General features: G+C 48.7%; 2 protein-coding genes and 1 long non-coding RNA gene across 22 annotated transcripts in view; 2 read left to right on the top strand and 1 right to left on the bottom strand.

Moving 5' to 3' along the window:
- Positions 1-9: 9 nt before the first annotated feature.
- RUSC1 (RUN and SH3 domain containing 1) lies at positions 10-8,277 on the top strand. 6 transcript variants are annotated; one of them, XM_036442790.2, is made up of 10 exons: positions 10-1,381; positions 1,660-2,070; positions 3,069-3,167; positions 3,336-3,412; positions 3,536-3,710; positions 3,798-3,903; positions 4,081-4,127; positions 4,766-5,312; positions 5,825-5,953; positions 7,603-8,277. In XM_036442790.2, the coding sequence occupies exons 1-10, from the start codon at positions 10-12 to the stop codon at positions 7,769-7,771; spliced, it is 3,132 nt and encodes a 1,043-aa protein (XP_036298683.1). In that variant the 3' UTR covers positions 7,772-8,277. The 6 variants fall into 6 exon arrangements, with proteins under 6 accessions (XP_036298683.1, XP_036298684.1, XP_045439272.1 ...); XM_036442791.2 differs by lacking the exon at positions 1,660-2,070; XM_045583316.1 differs by lacking the exons at positions 10-1,381; positions 1,660-2,070 and adding an exon at positions 2,471-2,541.
- Positions 6,133-18,760, bottom strand: part of ASH1L (ASH1 like histone lysine methyltransferase) — a 100,498-nt gene continuing 87,870 nt past the window's right edge. For 11 of the 15 annotated variants that reach the window (XM_036442758.2, XM_036442756.2, XM_036442761.2 and 8 more), the window contains 7 exons: positions 17,453-17,543; positions 16,885-17,023; positions 16,590-16,762; positions 15,827-16,008; positions 13,546-13,586; positions 12,421-12,722; positions 9,644-12,119 (listed from right to left, as the gene is read on the bottom strand). In XM_036442758.2, the coding sequence (XP_036298651.1) occupies positions 12,028-12,119; positions 12,421-12,722; positions 13,546-13,586; positions 15,827-16,008; positions 16,590-16,762; positions 16,885-17,023; positions 17,453-17,543 (1,020 nt within the window). In that variant the 3' untranslated portion in view covers positions 9,644-12,027. Of the gene's footprint in view, positions 6,444-9,643; positions 12,120-12,420; positions 12,723-13,545; positions 13,587-15,826; positions 16,009-16,589; positions 16,763-16,884; positions 17,024-17,452; positions 17,544-18,760 lie in introns of those variants that run through there. The other 4 variants (XM_036442762.2, XM_036442759.2, XM_036442760.2 and 1 more) reach the window with 3 other exon arrangements.
- LOC118721646 lies at positions 12,606-14,177 on the top strand. Its single transcript, XR_004988790.1, has 2 exons — positions 12,606-12,748; positions 12,957-14,177. It is a non-coding gene; the product is annotated as an uncharacterized LOC118721646 (long non-coding RNA).

The raw sequence follows: 18,760 nt of genomic DNA, 5'->3' as shown, positions 1-18,760 counted from the left end.
GCTGGCACCATGCTGTCCCCTCAGAGGGCTTTGCTCTGCAACCTCAACCACATCCACCTCCAGCACGTCTCCCTGGGCCTGCATTTGTCCCGCCGTCCGGAGCTAAGGGAGGGGCCCTTGAGCACGTCCTTTCCCCCGGGGGACGCAGGGGGCAAGGAGAGCCAGGGCTCCTGCGGCGGGACCCTGGTGGATGCCAATTCCAACAGCCCAGCGGTGCCCTGCCGTTGCTGCCAGGAGCACGGGCCGGGCCTAGAAACCGGGCAGGACCCGGCACAGGAGGAAGAGGGGGCCGCCTCTCCCTCGGACCCGGGCTGCTCCTCCTCTCTCAGCTCCTGCTCAGATCTTAGCCCCGATGAGTCCCCCATTTCGGTCTACTCGCGGAACCTCCCTGGTGACCAAAATGTCCCCCCTCAGCCGAGCATCCTCCCCCGGGAGCAGGGCTCCCCTCTGGTCTCCACCGGCCCTGGCGCCTGCTCTCCTGACAGCTTCTGCTGTTCTCCTGATTCCTGCTCTGGAGCCTCCTCCCCACCCGGCCCGGGTCTGGACTCCAACTGCAATGCCCTGACCACCTGCCAGGACCTCCCTTCCCCAGGCCTGGAGGAGGAGGAGGAGAAGGAGGAGGAGGGTGGGGAGCAGGACCTCCTGACCTCCGAGCTCTCGGAGGCCGATGATGGGAAGACCCACGCTGGGAAAACGGAACCCAGTTGGAAAATCAACCCCATTTGGAAAATTGACACAGAGAAAACTGAAGCTGGCTGGAAAATCACCGAGAACAATAACTCTGGTTGGAAAATCAATGGCAATACTAACTCTAGTTGGAAAGCTGAGCCTGGAAAATTTGACTCCGGTTGGAAAACCAATGCGGGAACAACTGATTCTGGCTTGAAAGCAGACGCGGAGAAAAGGGATGGAGGATGGAGGAGTGACGTCAGCGAGGAGCCCGTGCCCCACCGGACCATCACGTCCTTCCACGAGCTGGCCCAGAAGCGCAAGCGGGGCCCGGGGCTGACCCTGGTGACGCAGGCCAAGAAAGACCGCAGCGACTGGCTTATCGTCTTCTCGCCCGACAGCGAGCAGCCCCCCACCGGGTCGCTGGGCGGCTCCCCGGCGGCTCCCCGCGAAGTCACCACCTTCAAGGAACTGAGGTCCCGAACCCGGGCCCCGCCCCCGCCCGTCCCGCCCCGAGACCCCCCGGCCGGCTGGGCCTTGGTCCCGCCCCGGCCCCCACCGCCGCCCGTGCCTCCCCGGAGGAAGAAGAACCGCCCGGGGCTGCAGCCTATAGCGGAGGGGCAGCCCGGGGAGGGCAGGGAGGTCAGGCCCGGCGAGGAGGCCCCAGCCCCGAAGGAGCCGCAGGAGCCCGGTGCGCAGGCGGGCCTGGAGGGTAAGAGGCCGCGGGAGGCGGCGGGAGGAGGGCGGGGCTTCGGCCTTGCCCAAGCCTCCCAAGCTGACAGCCCGTCTCCCCGTGTCCCCCACCCCGTCTCTGTCCCCCATCCTCCCGGTCCCCGTCTGCCAGGGAGCGCTCCGGGAAAGGGAAGCTGGGCGGGTCGCTGGGTGACGGGACTAACTCTGTGCTCCCTCTTTCTCCTGCCCTTCCTTGCCTGGCTGCCCATCCGCTGCCCCCCTTCCCCTTCGCACCTGCCCCGCCAACCCCGCCTGCAGCCCGTCCCCTCCTGGTCCCTCGGCCCCTGGTTTTCCGGTTCTCGGCCGACGGGCGCCCCCTGTTGGAGGGTGGGGGCGCGGGCACAGCTGGGTCTCTGCTCCTGGCGCCTCTGGCGGGTTGGCCCCGCGCGGGGCTGCGGCTGCTGGGGGCGCCCAGCCCCTCAGAGGAGCAGCTGCTGCCCGTCCGCCTGTCCCCGGTGGGAGCCTATTCGCCCCCGGCGCGGGGGGCCCTGTCCTGCCTGGCCAGCCCCGAGCTGGCGCTGCTGCTGTCCCCGCTCTTCCCCAGAAGCAGCACCTTCCCTGCCGCGGCTCCCCCGCCCCGCCAGGTGCCCGCCCCCCCGCTGCCACCGCCACCTCGTCCGCCGAAGGCCCCTCGCTGGACCCGGAGCCCACCGACTCCTCTCAGGCTACGTAAGACGGCCCCGGGCCGGCCCGGAGGCCACGCCCCGGCGGGCCGCCCGCCCCGCCCCGCCCCGCCCGCCCCTCCTCAGCGCGGCGCCTCCGCGGCTGTGGTTTCATCCGGGTTACCGGCTCCGCCCCGCCCTTCGGCCGGTTCCTAGCAAGCTCATTGGTTCAAGGCGTCGGGCCACGCTCCTGTGTGGCGGGCGCCGGGAACGCGGACCTGTTCGGCCTCAAACTCAGTTTAAGGGCCTCCAGCAAGCCCTTCGATGGATAGGGACTGGGGTGCCCCTGTGGGATTCCCGGTGGGGGCACCCTCTGTGGCATTCCCTGGCCAGGCGAGTCGGGCCTGACCGCCACCTCCTAGGGGAGCGTGCAGGGCGAAGCTTCCCCCAACTCTCGTGGCTGAAGAGGCCCTGGTCACACCTTCCTGCCAGACCGGCCTCCCGCGGGCTGCGGGGCGCCCTCCGCGGCCATGCCGGAGTACGACCCGGGCCTTCTCTTTCGGGTGCCTTCTGGTCTCCCAGCCCTGGGATCTCCGCTCCCGCCCTCTCTTTTCCATTCTCGTTGGTCCGTCTTTTCATTGGTCCGAGCTCCCCACGTGCTCTTCCGTTCCCGGGGGCAGGACTCGCAGGCCGGGGTGGGTCTGGTGCCCGCCCTTCCCTCGCCCTGTCATCTCCTGCCCTCTGGGCCCCAGCGGGCGGGCGGGAGGTGAGCGCCGCTGTCCCCGCGCCTGGACTTCCGGGATCGCGGAGGTGGGCCCTGGGCCCTGAAGAAGGTCATGGAAACGGGGAGGTTGGGGTGACAGGGGCGGCGAGTGCTGAGATCCGAGCAGGATCTCACTCCGGGGTCCCGGGTCGCGTCGCCCGGTGCTGTGCCCAGCTTCGCGTCCGCTCGCCCAAGACGTCAGGGGCTGGTGCTGTGGGCCCGCAGGAGGTGGCCTGTGCTGCGGCTTGGAGTCCTGGGACAGCCCTTGCTAAGGGTCACGCGTTCTTCTTCCCTCCCCGCAGTCCGCAGTTCCTGGTCCTTCGCCGGTGTCCCCGGGGCCCAGCGACTGTGGATGGCAGAAGCCCAGCGTGGGACCGGCCAGCTGCAGGAGCAGAAGAAAGGTAGGGCACCCCAACCCTGGCTTTGGAAGGAATCAGCTGCCCCGCATGGCGGCCCTCCCCTCACAGGGTCAGACTGCATAAACCGGTTTCTCCTAGGCCCCTGGGTACTCCTGGGAGACGGGGGCTTTGATGCTTCTCTCCCCTATCCTTCCCCCTCTCCCTCCCCAGGTCTCTTGATAGCCGTCAGCGCCTCCGTGGATAAAATCATCTCGCACTTTGGGGCGGCCCGAAACTTGGTTCAGAAGGTGAAGTTGTCTGTGGGAGGGCGTTGGGGTTGAGGAGATGACTGTAGCTCTGGGGGCGCAGAACTTCGGACCGGAAGCGCGCTGTTGGTATCTCTGGACCCATGCCCACTGCGCTGCCTCCAGGCCCAGTTGGGGGATAGCCGGCTGAGCCCAGATGTGGGGCACCTGGTGCTGACCACCCTCTGCCCGGCTCTCTATGCCCTGGTGGCTGACGGGCTGAAGCCTTTCCGAAAGGACCTCATCACCGGGCAGCGCAGGAGCAACCCCTGGAGCGTGGTGGAGGCATCGGTGAAGCCAGGTGAAGTGGGGGACTTGGCCCGCGGCCGGGCCGGGATGGAGGCAGGGCGAGGGCCGGGGTCTGGCTCACAGCGCCGGTTGTCCTCAGGCTCCAGCACCCGGGCCTTTGGACCCCTGTACAGCCAGGTCAGCCGGCTGGCCCCGCTGAGCAGCAGCAGGAGCCGCTTCCACGCCTTCATCCTGGGCCTCCTCAAGTGAGTGGCATTCCTTCCGGTGCCCCTCCCGTGGCCCGGGGACTGCAGGGGGGTCTCGGGTGGGATGCAACACGTTCCTAGGGCAAACTTCTCCCGTTCCAATCTCATCTCCCACCCCCTCCCTAGAGGGCGCTGGCGTCCTCCACTCCTGAGCTCCTGTTCCCTTTCCTCCCCCAGCACCAAGCAGCTGGAGCTGTGGTTTTCCAGTCTTCAGGAAGATGCAGGTCAGAGGTTCACCTGGGAGAGGATGCGGTGGCTAGGCTGTCAGGGAAGGAGGAAAAGGGGTCTGTTCTGCTGGTTCCCACTAATGGCGGAATGATCTTACTCTGCCCTGTGATCTTATTACTCTTGTGCTTAAAACTTTTTCAAGGAGTCCCGTGGCCCACCGGGGGGAAGGCCCAAATCCTCACCATCTTCTCCAGTCTTGATTATTGGTCTCTGCCTTCTTCTCTGGTCTCTAAGTCTGGGATTTCCCCTGGCTCTTTGACAGCCTTCCTTTCTGATTCTTTCCTAAACAGGACTTCCTGCCCCTCCTCACTAACTTTCGTTCATTCTTTAGATTCTATTTGGTGAGGCTTCACTTTGCCCTCAGACTAGGCAAACCCTCACCCCCTATTTGGCTCCCACGGCCGGTTCTCCTTTTTGTTACTCAGTTTCTTATCACCACTTGTTCTGTACGTGCTTCCCTCTTTAGGCAGTGGTTTTACATGGGCAGGGATGTATCAGCCCAGTTCCCCACCATGTTCTCTGTGCCCAGCATAGACTGAGGCCAGGGGGATGTTTGTTGATGGCTGGGCTGATGCAGGGAGCCCTCTGGGACTGGGCTGAGGGCAGGGACTGATGTTAGCCGCTTTTTTCCCAGGCCTGCTGTCCCTCCTGTACCTGCCCACTGGCTTCTTCTCTTTGGCCCGGCGTGGCTGCCCCTCCCTGTCCACAGAGCTGCTGCTCCTGCTGCAGCCGTTGTCGGTGCTCACCTTCCACTTGGACCTGCTCTTTGAGCATCACCACCACCTGCCCCTGGGCCCACCTCAGGCTCCCGCCCCCCCAGCCTCACCGCCAGCCTTGCAGCAGACTGTGCAAGCCATGCTGGACTGGGGGGGTCGGCTGGCCCAGACCCTTCGTGGGGCTTCTGAGGAGACCCCTCCAGGCCCTTCAGCCCCCGCAAGCCCTCCCAAACCAGGCAGCTGGTGGGAGCAGCTGACCCAGGCCTCCCGGGTCTATGCCTCTGGGGGCACGGAGGGCTTCTCCCTTCGCCGGTGGGGATCCAGGTGTCCCGGGGCTGTGGCTGAGGACGCACAGGGGAAATCGTTGCCCACGGACGCGGCACCAGGCAGAGGCGTGTGGCTGGGAAGACTGTTTGGAGTGCCTGGGGGCCTCACAGAAACGGAAAGTGGAACTCTAAAGTCCAGGTACTGGGGCACCTGGTCCCCTCCATGACCTCCGACTCTATCCCACATCACCAGTTACCCAAGGATGAAACGAGAGTGATGTTCTAGGTTGGAAGTTGGCAGTCTGTTTCTCTATAGCCATGAGCTAAAAATGGTTATGTTCGTGATAAGTTACATTTTAATGGTGATATGTTCTACATTTGCCTCTTGGCCCTCAAAGCCAAAAACAGTTATTATTTAGCCTTTTAGAAAAAAGAAATTATTTGCTGAGCTCTGGCTTCAGGCACTCTCTAGTGATTATGTTTCTGAGTGTACTGGTTCCAGAGGTCCTTAGTGACTTTTGTGTTGTAGACCTGTTTTCACCTCCCTAATCACCTACAAACCGTCTCTCTGCCCCCAGCAGTGACCAACTCCCGATCTTTTGAAACACAGGCTGCTCAGCCTTTTTCTCCCTCCAGAGCCCTGGGGTTTTTTTTGGTTGTTTTTTTTTTGGAGGTGGGATAAACTCGGTGACCCTGTATCCCTTCCTCCAGGAGACCATCCAGCTGGCTGCCTCCTGCAGTGAACGTATTGACTTTGGTGAAGAGGGTGGCACCCTCTGAGACTCCCAGTCCACCCGAGGAGCTTGAGGCCTCAGCACCCAGCGTGGTGCAGACCCAACGGTAAGGAGGATTGGGAAGAATGCATTGGTGTGTTGTGTGTGCGCGCGCATGCACGCGTATTTGTCTTGAGAGTGGATTGGAGGTAGTTTAAAAGGCCGTGGGGCTGTAAAGTCAGACAGTGCTTAGTTTGCATTACATTTCTGCTATTATTGGTGTGAACTCATTTCTCTGAGCCTTGGTTTCTTTCTCCTTAAAGAGAGGATAATTTATACATTTATTGTGGTTGTTATAGAGACTAAACATAATTTTATAAGAGCATCTGGCACAGAGGTGGTGCCCAGTTACCGCTAACTATGTATTTGGATGTACCCATGTGCGTACCCTGAGGGACTGTGCTTCCCTTCAGTGGGGTCTTCTAATTTGGCACCAGAGATTGCTTTGGCTTTAGGGTCTGGATTCCTTTAGTTTCTTAACCCATTGAATTAGGTTTCTTCACTTTTCATTCATTCAGTAATACTTTTCAAGTACTTACTATGTGCCAAGCATTATGCTAGGGGAGGGAATACAAAAATAACCATATTGGAGTCCCTGCCTTCAAGGAGCTTGTAATCCAATGGAGTTACCAATGAAAAAACAAGCAGTTAAAATTCCATATGGTGCCGGCTAGTGTGGGCCAGTTGGTTGAGTGTTGTTCTATGCACCAGGAGGTCACTGGTTTGATTCCTGGTCAGGGCACATGCCTGGGTTGCAGGTTTGATTCCTAATAGGGACCATGCAGGAGGCAGCCAATCGGTGTTTCTCTCATTGAGGTTTGTCTCTCTCTCTCTCTGTGTCTTTATTCTTTTCCCTCTAAAATAAAATCAATAAAAAAGTATTTTAAAAATTCTGTATGGAAGATTGTAGGAAAGGGGCCATATAGACAGGGCTTTCCCAAGATTGCAGACTTAGGGAAGGCCCAGTGATTGTGTAGGGTGTGTCAGAAGGAATAGGATGCAAAAGTGGAGAGGCCCAAGTGTAGTGAGGAACTCCGGGCACATGATTGGCTGTGCCCAAAGTGGAGGCTGTTGGCAGCAGTGACGGGCAGCTATAGGCTTCAGTAGGCCCAGACCTCATTGTGAGGTAGGGGAGCTATTGAAGGGTCATAAGCTGGCGGATGATGTGCTTGCTTTTGAAGGATCTCTGTCTGCTGTGTGGAAAATGGAGCTGGGGAGGAGGTCATGAGAGGTGAAGGGATACCAGTTAGATTAGATGTAGAGGTTGAGAAGATAGAGCGCTAAACTAGAATGAAGGCAGTGGAGTTGATGAGAAAGACAGGTGGAATAGTGGGAGATACAAACACCAACCTGGTTTTGGTAATTGATTGGATATGAGGAATGAGAGACCCTGGTTTTTGCTGGGAGCAACTGGGTAGAAGAAGTATAGGGGACACAAGAGGAGGGACTGGTGTGTAGGGTTAAGATGAGTTATTTAATTTGCAGATGTTGAAGTTGAAGTACGAGACAAGTGCAAATCATGTCAAATAAGTAGCTGAAGAGTGGGTTTGGGGCTCAGGAGAGGGCTGGGGCCCCACAGGGAATCCACATGTTGCTAGACACGATCCCAATGTTCCCTGAGCTGAACCAAAGTGACATTCCACACAGCGGGAAGATGAGACCTGGGACAGCTGGGTACCCCCACCTCACTTCATCCCAGCATCTGGCTCCCCACAGGGCAGTCCGTGCTCTCTGTGACCACACCGCTGCAGGACCTGACCAGCTGAGCTTCCAGCGTGGGGAAGTGCTGCGTGTCATCGCCACTGTGGATGAGGACTGGCTCCGCTGTGGGCGGGATGGAACGGAGGGGCTGGTTCCTGTGGGGTATACCTCTCTTGTTCTCTAGGCCTAGGACCTTTTTCCTTCCCTGCATATGTCTCTCCCTCCTGTCACTTGGGAATGGAATGGCCTGTGAACACGAACCCCTGTAAACTGATTTTCCCAGAAGCATTTTCCCTGTCTGCAAAATACTTCCTCCCACACCCATCTGTAAGTTGAAATATGCTCTTCTTCCAAATATATACAAAGCAATTTTCCTCCCTGCAGTTTCTTTCCCACTTCCCCGTTTGCATAAGGGAACATCTCCCTTTCTACCTGCAAAAGAGAAATCTAGTCCCTATCTACCTTCCTGTGTGAGTACTCTGCTAGTAGTGTATGCCTCAGTTCCCAAGACTAGAGGGTCTCTGTCTCCTTCATGTGGATGAATCTTCTCCCTCTTTCCCCATCTTGTTGCCAGTATTTATTATGTACTCATGTTGTTCTAGGTGTTCACGTCTGGAAACCCCTGGTGGGTGGGCCTGTGGTGTTGGATATGTCTCCTTCCGCCTTTGTTCCAATAAAGTGTGGGAGTTGGATGTGTGTGTGTATCATTGTGGGTCTGAGGACCTAGGCTGTGGGAGGCCCTCTTATAAGAAGCTCAAGGGAGATGCTTCCTTCCAAGCCCAGGTTCAGTTCTTACTATTTCCTGAGGAATGGAAAGTGCCCCTCAATTGTGCCGGAACCTCAGAAGTGCCTCTCTAGTCCGAGACTTCACTGCGTTGTTTTGTGAGATGACAGGTAGGAGCCTGAGTAAATAATGGGAGAATGGGGAAGACATAGCCCTTGAAACTATACTCATTACATTTGTATCTGAGGTGATGAAGGATTAAAGGGTTGCAAAAAGTAACACATTTTTTTCCTTCTATTTAACATTACCATTCTGTGGTAATACAATTTCAGAAAGCACAATAACTTGACATAACTTTGTTAGGAGTTAATGAGTTTCTGTCTTCTGAAATGAGAATAGTTAAGGTGCTCTGGAGCTGAGGATGGGATAGGGAATCATTATAAATGATTGCCTAGAGGAAAAATCACTAAAAGGGTAGAAGAATAGAAAGCTATAATTATAACCAGGCAACAGAAAAGTTAGGGGGAAGGTGAAAACTATGAAGTGAAATACAGAGGAAAGATATCTGGAGAACTTGGTTGGACAGCAGTGGGCAGGTACTAATAGGAGAGGGGAATTAAAAACAGATCAAAGCTTTGTAAATACTCGGGAGCAGGCTTTGAATAGCCTCAAGCGTCTCATGCTTCTGTCATTTCTGATGACTTATTCTTAAACTCCATTTCTGGTCAATTCATATTCATCTGCTCCTTGCTTTAAATTTGCATTTGTGTTTAGCTGCCCTCTCAATTTTGACCTCAGTTTGCATTTCAGATGTTTTCTAGGGTGATGTTTCACCAACTAGATTCTGAGAGCCTCTGGGGATTCCTAGTTATATTAGGAGTACTCAAGTTACCGCTGCAAAAGCAGCTTTATTTTTATAATATTTGAAGTTATAAAAAAGTAGATATGGAAGACTACTTTGATTTTTTTTTTGGGGGGGGCATGATTGCTAAAGTTTAAGAGAGATGGGGAGGGAGGGAGGGAGGGAGAGGGAGAGGGAGAGGGAGAGGGAGAGGGAGAGGGAGAGAGAGAGAGAGAGAGAGAGAGAGAGAGAGAGAGAGAGAGAAACAGATTAGCTGCCTCCTGTACACCCCCTGACCAGGGATTGAACTCACAACCTAAGATTCACCGGGAATTGAACCCTCAACCTTTTTGGTTTACAGGACAATGCTCCAACTAACCGAGCAACCCAGTTAGTCAGGGTTTAAAAAGATCTCCTCGGAAACAGGATGGAGAAGATCGTGGAAGATAAATGGAGGATAGGAAGGAGGAAAAACAGCAAGCTCACCACTCTGTAGTTAGGAAAGTTTTTCCGTTTAATACTAGACTTTTAAGGATTTGAGATGCAAGCTTTTTATGCAATTACATCCAATGTTAAAATTGGTAATACATAATTTACAAAGATTAACATCAAAACAATCATCTATTTAGATATGCTTTTGTAAAAAGGAAATATATTAGCAGCATTTATATTTTCCGCAATCACACAGCCTACAGACATGCAGACTAACTGTATCTATTTGCAGTGATGTAGTGCTTTGCCCCGCATTTCAAACACCAAAACCCGCCTGGCAGCTAGGGGGATCTTTTTATTTCGTTATTATAAAATAACTGAAAAATAAAAAAAGGCATTAATCTCTACACAAGTAAGAAAAAACAAGTTTTTGCACTTACCTAACATTTGATTGTCTAAAAAACGTTTCAGTTTTTAGTCTTTCAACAAAAGAAAGATAAAATGACAGCGTAGTGTCTTTTGCTTCAGTTCACACATATTACAAAGGTTTTTCTTTTTTTGTCTTTTTTAAAATTTTAGTGTTTAACACTATTAAAGGAAATATTGAATTTTAAACTCTTTCTTGTAACTTTCCTGCTTCTGACTAAAAGGAGACTCCCAAAGTGCCCCTGTTCCCACTCCCCCTCTCCCTCCCCGGCTCCCTAAAATGAAAACCAAAAAGAAACCACTCAAATGGGCTCGGACATGCGATTTTTCCAGCTCCACACGTGAGTATCTTATACCCAGGTCTCTCAGTAATGTACAGTGCTTCTCTACAGTAAGAAAATACTCCAAATTATTTTCTTAATTCTCTTTTTTCTTTAATAAAATATTCATTCTGCTTTTTCTCTGCTCAAGGGGATCTTTGGCATCCCCGGTCTCTTTTGTTTATTCCTCAAGATTGACACAAAGAAGAAAAAGGAAAAAAGATTCAATGGAATGGAAGGTGGTCAATGTTTCTACCTAAACAAGTCAGAGTGTCATCATCATAAGGGAAAATGTACAATTAGGACAACATTGGTCCAATATTAGAAAAAAGTAATGGGGACTGGTTTACTATTGTATTGCTTGCTAATCACGCAGCATATATATATATACACACACACACATATATACACACACACACATATGTATATATATATATATACACACACACACACATATATATGTACACATACAACTTGGCACATTTAAAAAACATCTTTTCTCTTATAAGAACATCTAAAACTTATATGCATATGTATGTCTGAGAAGACAACAAAGCAAAGCTTTTTAAATTTTATTTTTAAAGAGACATTATTGTCTGGTAACTTCTGGCCCAGAGAATGGGAAGGAAGGAAACACCCTGGATAGCCCTCCTGATCATCAGGAGGGTGGAGGAAAGATGGAACTAGGATTAGGGAGAACACATTGTCTCTTTAAGAGATAAAAATTGAAAACTGTACAATTAAGAAAACAAGAGTAGTGTTTTGAATTGATAATCTACACTCACAACAAATACTCTGATAAGTGAATACTGTTCAACAGTTTATGTAGTGATTTTTGTTTGGGGGGGGGTGTTAAGAGTTCATTTTTATATAGGTTTTAAAATGATTTTATTTTGAAATGAATCTTCATTCGCACAGCACAGCAGACACACACAAACCACAGTGCATAAACTGTACATGTGCTGGGGGAGGCCTGGCCTCGTTAGAAAAAAATATGTTCGGCAGGTTAAAACAAAGGTAATTATAAGTACTGTGCCCTCTGACCCCATGGGGGCCTTCCCTATTCCATGATTCTATTTTGGGGAGTAGAGGTAGGGAGAGGAGCAGCAGTTACAAGTGCTTTGAGTTATCGGCTCATGTTTTACTTTAACATTGTTGGGCAAGAAAGGAGAAACTTTCCTATTCGGGGATCTGGAAAGAGGCCCCAGCTACTGTTTCTGTCTCAGGTCTCTGGGATAGCTCTTGGAGCCTACAGAAAGCAGGTGGGGTAGGTGGGGGTTCCTGGCCTACCCCCTTGGATTCTGAGTTATACCTGGGTATAGGAAGCAGCTTCTTAGCAGTGCTTGTGGGATCAGAGGATGACAGAGAAACCCAAGCTGGGAGAGGGGCAAGTGTCATAAAGTACCAAAAAGTTTTGGTCATCCTTAATGTGCTCTGCCTTCCTCCCTACATTATTATTAACCTTCTGGATGAAGCAATGGAGAGGAAAACAAGTTAAATTGAACTGGTTAGACAGATCCCCTTCCTCTTCCTCTCAACTAGCTCCAAGGTTTATTAAGTACCTAATGTTAACGTCATGGCCCCATTCCCCTTGCTGGATGGACCCTTCCCACTCCTGTCTACACTCAGAGAACAGGAGGCAGGACTGTTAGCTCCACTGGATCTCAGATGCTTGAGGTTCTCATTTCTTTAGAGGTTCACTTTCGAAAGCTGTTTTCTGGGATAAACAGAGTACGCCTCCGCAGTTTCCTGCCTGATCCTTCCTCCAGCAAGTATGTCACATCGATGGCTGAAAACAGAACCAAGGAGGCTGATCAAATACACTGGCCTACTCCTCACTCCAGATCTGAGTTCTCAGACCAGAGGACTTCCAGGATTGCTTTTCTGACCTTTAAGCAATTTAGGCCTTCCTCCAGCTAGGAAGAAGCTGGTCTCTAGGATGGAGAGCTTCTCACCTCCCAGTTTCATTCCCAATATATAACTAAAAGCAGGCCCATTAAAGAACTATACCATTCTATTCAATTAGAAATTGTTCTTTTTCATTCCATCTCCCTCATTTTCTATTTACCTTAAATCCTGATTCTTCTTACCATTTTTTCCAGGGATTTTGTCAAGGAGATTGAGCAAGATCTGGTTGAGTCGTTCCCGCTGGTTATGCCGTCGTTCCTCGGGGGTACAGGCTGGTTGAGCTTCTTGACTGCTCTCTTCTGTTTTTTTCCCGCCCTCACTGACTTCGGCAGTGGCCCCTTCCTGATCTGGCTCCTCCAGGCTGGCCATCTCGTTGGCTGCTTGCTCCTGACTGGCCAGAACCTCTTCAATCAAGGGCAGAGCATCGTCCTCCTGGCCCAAGTCTTTTAGGGGTGCCTTTGAGCGCTCAGACTTCCAGGATGATCTGCCAGAAGGATATGTGAACTTAGCGTAAGGCTGAGAAGGGCACTTGGGGTTGGATGGGGCATGAAAGGAAGAGACCTCAGGGTGGCTTGAGACTCTGAAGCCTAGCTGTTAACAGCCTTGGCTCAATGGGCAAGGAACTTGGCTCTGGTCTTCACTTTATTATTATTTGAACAAACCATTACTTTCCTCTGAAACTTAATTTTGATTTGTAAAATTCAATTTTTCTTTTCAGAAATCCAACAAATTCATAAAATATACCAGAGTTGGTTAAATTGCTTAGCTAGTTCTGAATGCTTCATTACTACAGAGAAGAAGTATGATACAACTTTGTAGTCCAACTACAGTAAGTATTTAAATGAAGTTTTTACTTTTTCTAAATCTCTTTTCATATCTATTATTAAATATTTTTTCCCTTATGGTAAGCTACTGAAGTAGGTAAAGCAGTTGTTATGCCACCATTCAACAGAAAAAGAAGATAAGACTTTTGTGCTCTTTTTCCAAGAATACCCATTATATACAAAGCAAACATAAATAAAAATTACAAACTCAAACTGCTCAGCTAAAACTGTGCCTTGACAAAAGTCTTAACAGTTGGTCAACTTTGGAGAAATGGGCAAAGTGTGCAGAAATCTAAAAAAGAGTTTCCTTAATCTGTATGGAGTTCTGTTCCAAATTCTCTTCTCTATCTGTAATCCTTGCAAAATCTCCCTCTCTGCCCGCCCTTACTGTTGGCACAACATTGGGCTACTCTGTCAGAGAATCCCCAGTCTTAGGGGTTGTTGGTAAATCCCTCAGGCTTTTCACATCCCCATGGGACTCACCGCCCTCCGTTCCTCTTGTAGTTGTCTGGGACATAATGAGGCTGCAGAGAAGAAAAGGAAGCAGTGAGTGTACAGTAGAAGCTGACAAAGCTGGATCATATGATCAGGGGATAACTCAGGATAGAGAGGTGGGGAGGTAAAGAAAGAAAAAAATAGGGCTGAAGCCTTTATAAGCTGAGTGACTATGTTTTAAAGTCCGAAGTTCATACTTCTATTAATCTGTAGGCCAAAAGGCTCACAGTTCTTTTTGCCCTATCCCAGCTTTTAAGTAGTTAACGTAGAGGTTTCAAAGCTAATGAGTGAGCTGTTGACTGAGCAAGTAGGACCAGAGAAATCTAGATGAGAGGCAGGGCTTGGTGGTGGGTAGAAAGAATATAAAATAAATACTGTTTAGAGAAACCTAAAAGTAATAATGGGAAAAACACGGGCATAAAGGTTTGCTTTCTGGTTAGATTATTTCTAAGCATTCCAGGATGATAGCTATGAATTTTGACAGGCTCACTTATAAGAAGACAGGATGAGAAGAGCTAATCCAGGGTTTCATTATAGCAAATAGATGAATGAGTGACCAAAATCTTTACAGAATGATGAATGGCATAAAATAATCCGAGGAGTATGTTCACAACAATTTATAAAATATTAAAAAATGGTACACCTGTATAGTGTACTTACAATAATAGAGGCTGCAGGACTGGCAGTTGCTCTGGGTGAGTTAGTAACTGGGTGAGGAGTGAATGTAAAGGCCTAGAACATTACTGTAAACTATTGTTTTATAAACACTGCACTTTACACTGAGGCTATACCAAACTTATAAAACAACACAAGGTTTAAATCAAGCATGAGAAAATGATGCAATAAGAAAATGTAAACATGAGATGTGTGAAGCTGCTGCTGGTGTAACATGGGATACTGTTTACAGCAATTTAAAAAACAAACAAACAAACAGAAATAGTACAATTTAAAATAACTATAAAAGTGTAGTAAACACATAAACTAGTAACAGTCATTTATCATTATCAAGTAGTGTTATGTACTGTATACAATTGTATGTGCTTTTATATGAATGACAGCATAGTAGGTTTGTTTACACCAGCATCACCACAAACATCTGAGCAATGCACTGAGCTATGATGCTCCAGTGTCATTAGTGAGAGAAAATTTTTGCTCCATTATAATCTTATGGGACCACCATTGTTATATAGTGCATGGCTGTATATATTTTTTAAATTTATTGATTGATTTTAGAGACAGAAAGGTAGGGAGAGGAGAGAGAGAAGAAATGAAAGAGAGGGAAATTTGTTGTTCCACTTATCTATGCATTCATCAGTTGCTGCTTTTTCTTTTTTTTTGTTTTGTTAATCCTCACCCCAGGATATTTTTCCATTGATTTTTATGGAGAGTGGAAGAGAGAGGGAAAGACACAACACATTGATTGGTTGCCTCCTGCATGAGACCTGACCAAGGCCCAGGCTGGGAAGGAGCCTGCATCATTGGTTGTTGTTTTTTTTTTTAAATATATATTTTATTGATTTTTTTACAGAGAGAAAGGGAGAGGAAGAGAGTTAGAAGCACAGATGAAAGAGAAACATCAATCAGCTGCCTCCTGCACACCCCCCACTGGGGATGTGCCCATAATCAAGGTACATGCCCTTGACCAGGGAATCGAACCTGGAACCCTTGAGTCCACAGGCTGACGCTCTATCCACTGAGCCAAACCTGTTAGGGCTCATTGGTTGTTTCTTGTATGTGCCCTGACCGGATATTGAACTGGAAACTTAGGGTATTGGGATGACCCTGTAACCAACTGAGCTACTTGCCAGGGCTTATACTTTTTTTTCTGAATGCTTTGTACTTTAAATTTTTATATAATGATGCCTTACATTTTAAATACAGGGACAAAAAGAAAAAAACACTGAATAATTTTCACAAAAGGTTTCTCAAGGTTCTTGATTCTACCTGCTTCTTAAAATTATGGGTGTGAAAAACAAAACAAAAAACTACAATATGTGGCTCAAGGGCAAAGATTAAAAAAGTGAGAGAGAAAACAAGAGGAAAAAAACAACTAAAGTTTAGCCAGGAAATAAAAAATTTCCTGAGACACAGCTCATGCCAGGAAGTGTAGAATAAATGCATTTATGCTGCTCACACATCCCAAACAGAAATAAAGACTTCCTGAATTTGGGATGGAAACAGGATGCCACTTGAGAATTCTTACTCTGTGAATTCCATGTATGAACTACGTTGTCCTGACATGTACAATTAGGAGAGAAAGGAGACTTACAGAGAAATCTCTTTTGGGAGTGAGCTTCTTGGGGAAGTGATCAAAGGCATAGGATTTGGTGCAGACAGGATAGCGGTTCCGGTGGATCTTGTAAAACAGGTGTGCTGACTTGTCAAGCCGATAGTCACAGATGTACACATCTTGCTCCTTCACTCCTTTGGGTCTTCCTACGGGTCCAAACACTGTTAAATAAGCCTGTTTTCCCTTCTTTCTCCGAGCTGCCCAGAGACTACCCCACACCACCAGGAGAGCAGTTCGATTCTTTAAGAGGGAAACACTGCAGCTATTACTAAGCACTTGGTGACTGCAGGAGAAAGGAGAATTCTCAGACACTAGCAACAACAAAGGAAAAAGGGTATAGCAAGTTGGGGATAATATAGGATGGAAAGAAACCAGAAATGTAGATAAAGTGCTGCAGGGATTTTTGAAGAAAGATTTAGAAGAAAAACAGAGCAGAATAAGGGGAAGTCATGGGAAAAGAAAGGCAGATAAATAAGGAAAGCACTTTTGGAAATGAACACTTTATCCCACAAATACTAACAGAGTGTTAACTATACAGTATTACAGATAAAAAATATAAAAAAGAGAGAATTAACATTATTCAGTACCAAGCACTAGGTAAAAGAGAGAAAATGATACAGTATAGCTCTCTGACTAGCCTTGGACAATCTTTTATGAAACAGACATTAAAAATGAAGCAGGCAATTTTAGCTCAATGACTAGGGGACAGGAGGTCATTTCTTAAGTTGCCCAGATCACTTACCTTTACAATATGTATAAAGGTCCAGCACACAGCAGGTCCCCACTACAGCCTCCAAGGGAATGATCTCATAGAGCGGCACCCGGAACAACTCATTGTGATAGAACCGACGGGATGGAGAATGGTGAGTTTCATGGGGACGGAAGTAATGGTGGCCAAAGGCAAACCGTTCCTCTCTAAAAAAAGATGAAGAGAAGGGAGAGGTTTAGCTGGTTAGCAAGATCGTAGTGCTTATTCAGCTCTGTGCAGGCAGGGCAGAGCTGGGAGAAAAGAGATACCGTTCGTCCTCCACACATACTTTTCATTCTTCCAAAGCTTCTCAATTCGGAAGATGTCAAGTTTATCTCTGTTAATGTGAGATAACAGTCGATAGGACTGACGGACTGGGTGGCCATCAGGCGTGCGCCGACTGTCCCTCATCAGATATACACAGTCACCTAGGAACACAGAGAACACAGGAGAAGGTTAAAATCATTCCTGCATCAATTCTGTTAAGCATCCACTGGTCTGGCCCCAGATCTACATAGAAAGAAGTTAAAATCTAAAATAATAAATTCAACCAGCAATCTAATGGTGATAATCAACTCTAGACTATAAGAGGGACCTGAGGGAGGTCTTCCATCTTTTAGAATCCTACATGTCTTTCCTAGGCTTATAATTAGCTTTATAAGACCATGTTCTCGCCACATTAGTTTTATTTGGTGGAGGGAAAGTGCATGTAAGCCTAAGGACTGAAAGATATAAAAACCTTTATTCTATTGCTACTAATGGTCATATGGAGACAATGACTACTATGCAGCAGCTGACACCTCCTAGTAATCACAAAGGTCTGTTTTGACAAGTAGGGCCAGCTCCTGTATACGCACCTTGACGAAGAAGCAAGTCATCTCGGAGCAAACAGATGAAGTAGACACATCCAGGTTGGGCATAGTGGGGCCGAGGGATCATGGGTACCTCCTGGTAAGAGCAAAAAGCCAATGGATAAGGGCTGGGACTACTACATCCAGCCTGCTCATCTCTATTCAAGAGGAAGATACTAAAACCAAGAATTCCCAACCAAGTAAAACTTACTGTTTTGTCATTTCAGTACATCACAGATATATAATAAAAGATCAAAGCAACTGGGAAAATGAAGGTAGAAGATAAAACGGACAGGCTAAGTACCCCAAACCATATGTTCTGAAGCACTAATTGTGTGGTTGCTCTGTGCCACCTAGAGAGCATTTGAAAATGTGTGAAGGGAAACTTGGTCACAACTGGTGGAGTTTGCTACAGTATTTAGTGCCCAAGGGCCATGGAAGCCAAACATTTTGCAATGCATCCCTCACAACAAAGAACTGTCGACTCAAAATAACACCAGCACCACTGTTAAAAAAAATAAAATTAAAAAAAAAAATGACAGACATAAATATGGCAGAGCTAAGATCAAAAGCCCACATAATAACTTGGGCAAATTATCTAATCTATAGTCTCTCCTGGAGTGTGTGGCTAAGGTTAACCTTTGCTGACTCTGAGTCCAGTGCTTTTTTCATTTAAACACTGCTTAATATAAGTAGTATTTAGAGTACTCAAGTTCTGGGCTTTATAAACTACAATACTTTTAAATACCTGAGTGTTGATAAAAACCATAGTTTTGCCTGGCTGGTGTGACTCAGTGGTTGAGCATCAACCCATGCACTAAACAGGCGTCTTCAAACTACGGCCCGCGGGCCACATGCGGCCCGCAGAGGAGTCTGATCCGGCCCGCCAGGTTTTTTGGGCAGTGAGTGCAGCCGAGGTGTTACAGTAGGAATTAGTAGTTCATATAGTCCGGCCCTCCAGCTCTCTGAGGGACCGTGATCTGGCCCCCACTTTAAAAAGTTTGAGGACTCCTGCACTAAGAGATCCCAGGTTCGATTCTGGATCAGGGCACATGCCCCAGTTGTGGGCTCAAACCCCTTAGGGGGCGTGCAAAAGGCAGCCTATCGATGTTTCTTTCTCATTGATGTTTTTTATCTCTCTCTAAAAATCAATAAAAAGAAACAAATGCACACACACAAAACCCACCATAGTTTCAGAGTATCATTCCTTCCATATATTTCTATGTGTTTTATTTTCCCTTTGATCCCACTCCTAAGAAAGGAAGGGCAGAATTATTACTCTCAATGTAAAGTATAAGAAACTGAGGCCCAGAG

The sequence above is a fragment of the Pipistrellus kuhlii genome, unplaced genomic scaffold (genome assembly GCF_014108245.1).
Source record: "Pipistrellus kuhlii isolate mPipKuh1 unplaced genomic scaffold, mPipKuh1.p scaffold_m20_p_18, whole genome shotgun sequence".
In the NCBI taxonomy this organism is placed as follows: domain Eukaryota; kingdom Metazoa; phylum Chordata; class Mammalia; order Chiroptera; family Vespertilionidae; genus Pipistrellus; species Pipistrellus kuhlii.
This window is presented reverse-complemented; position numbering and strand designations above follow the sequence as displayed.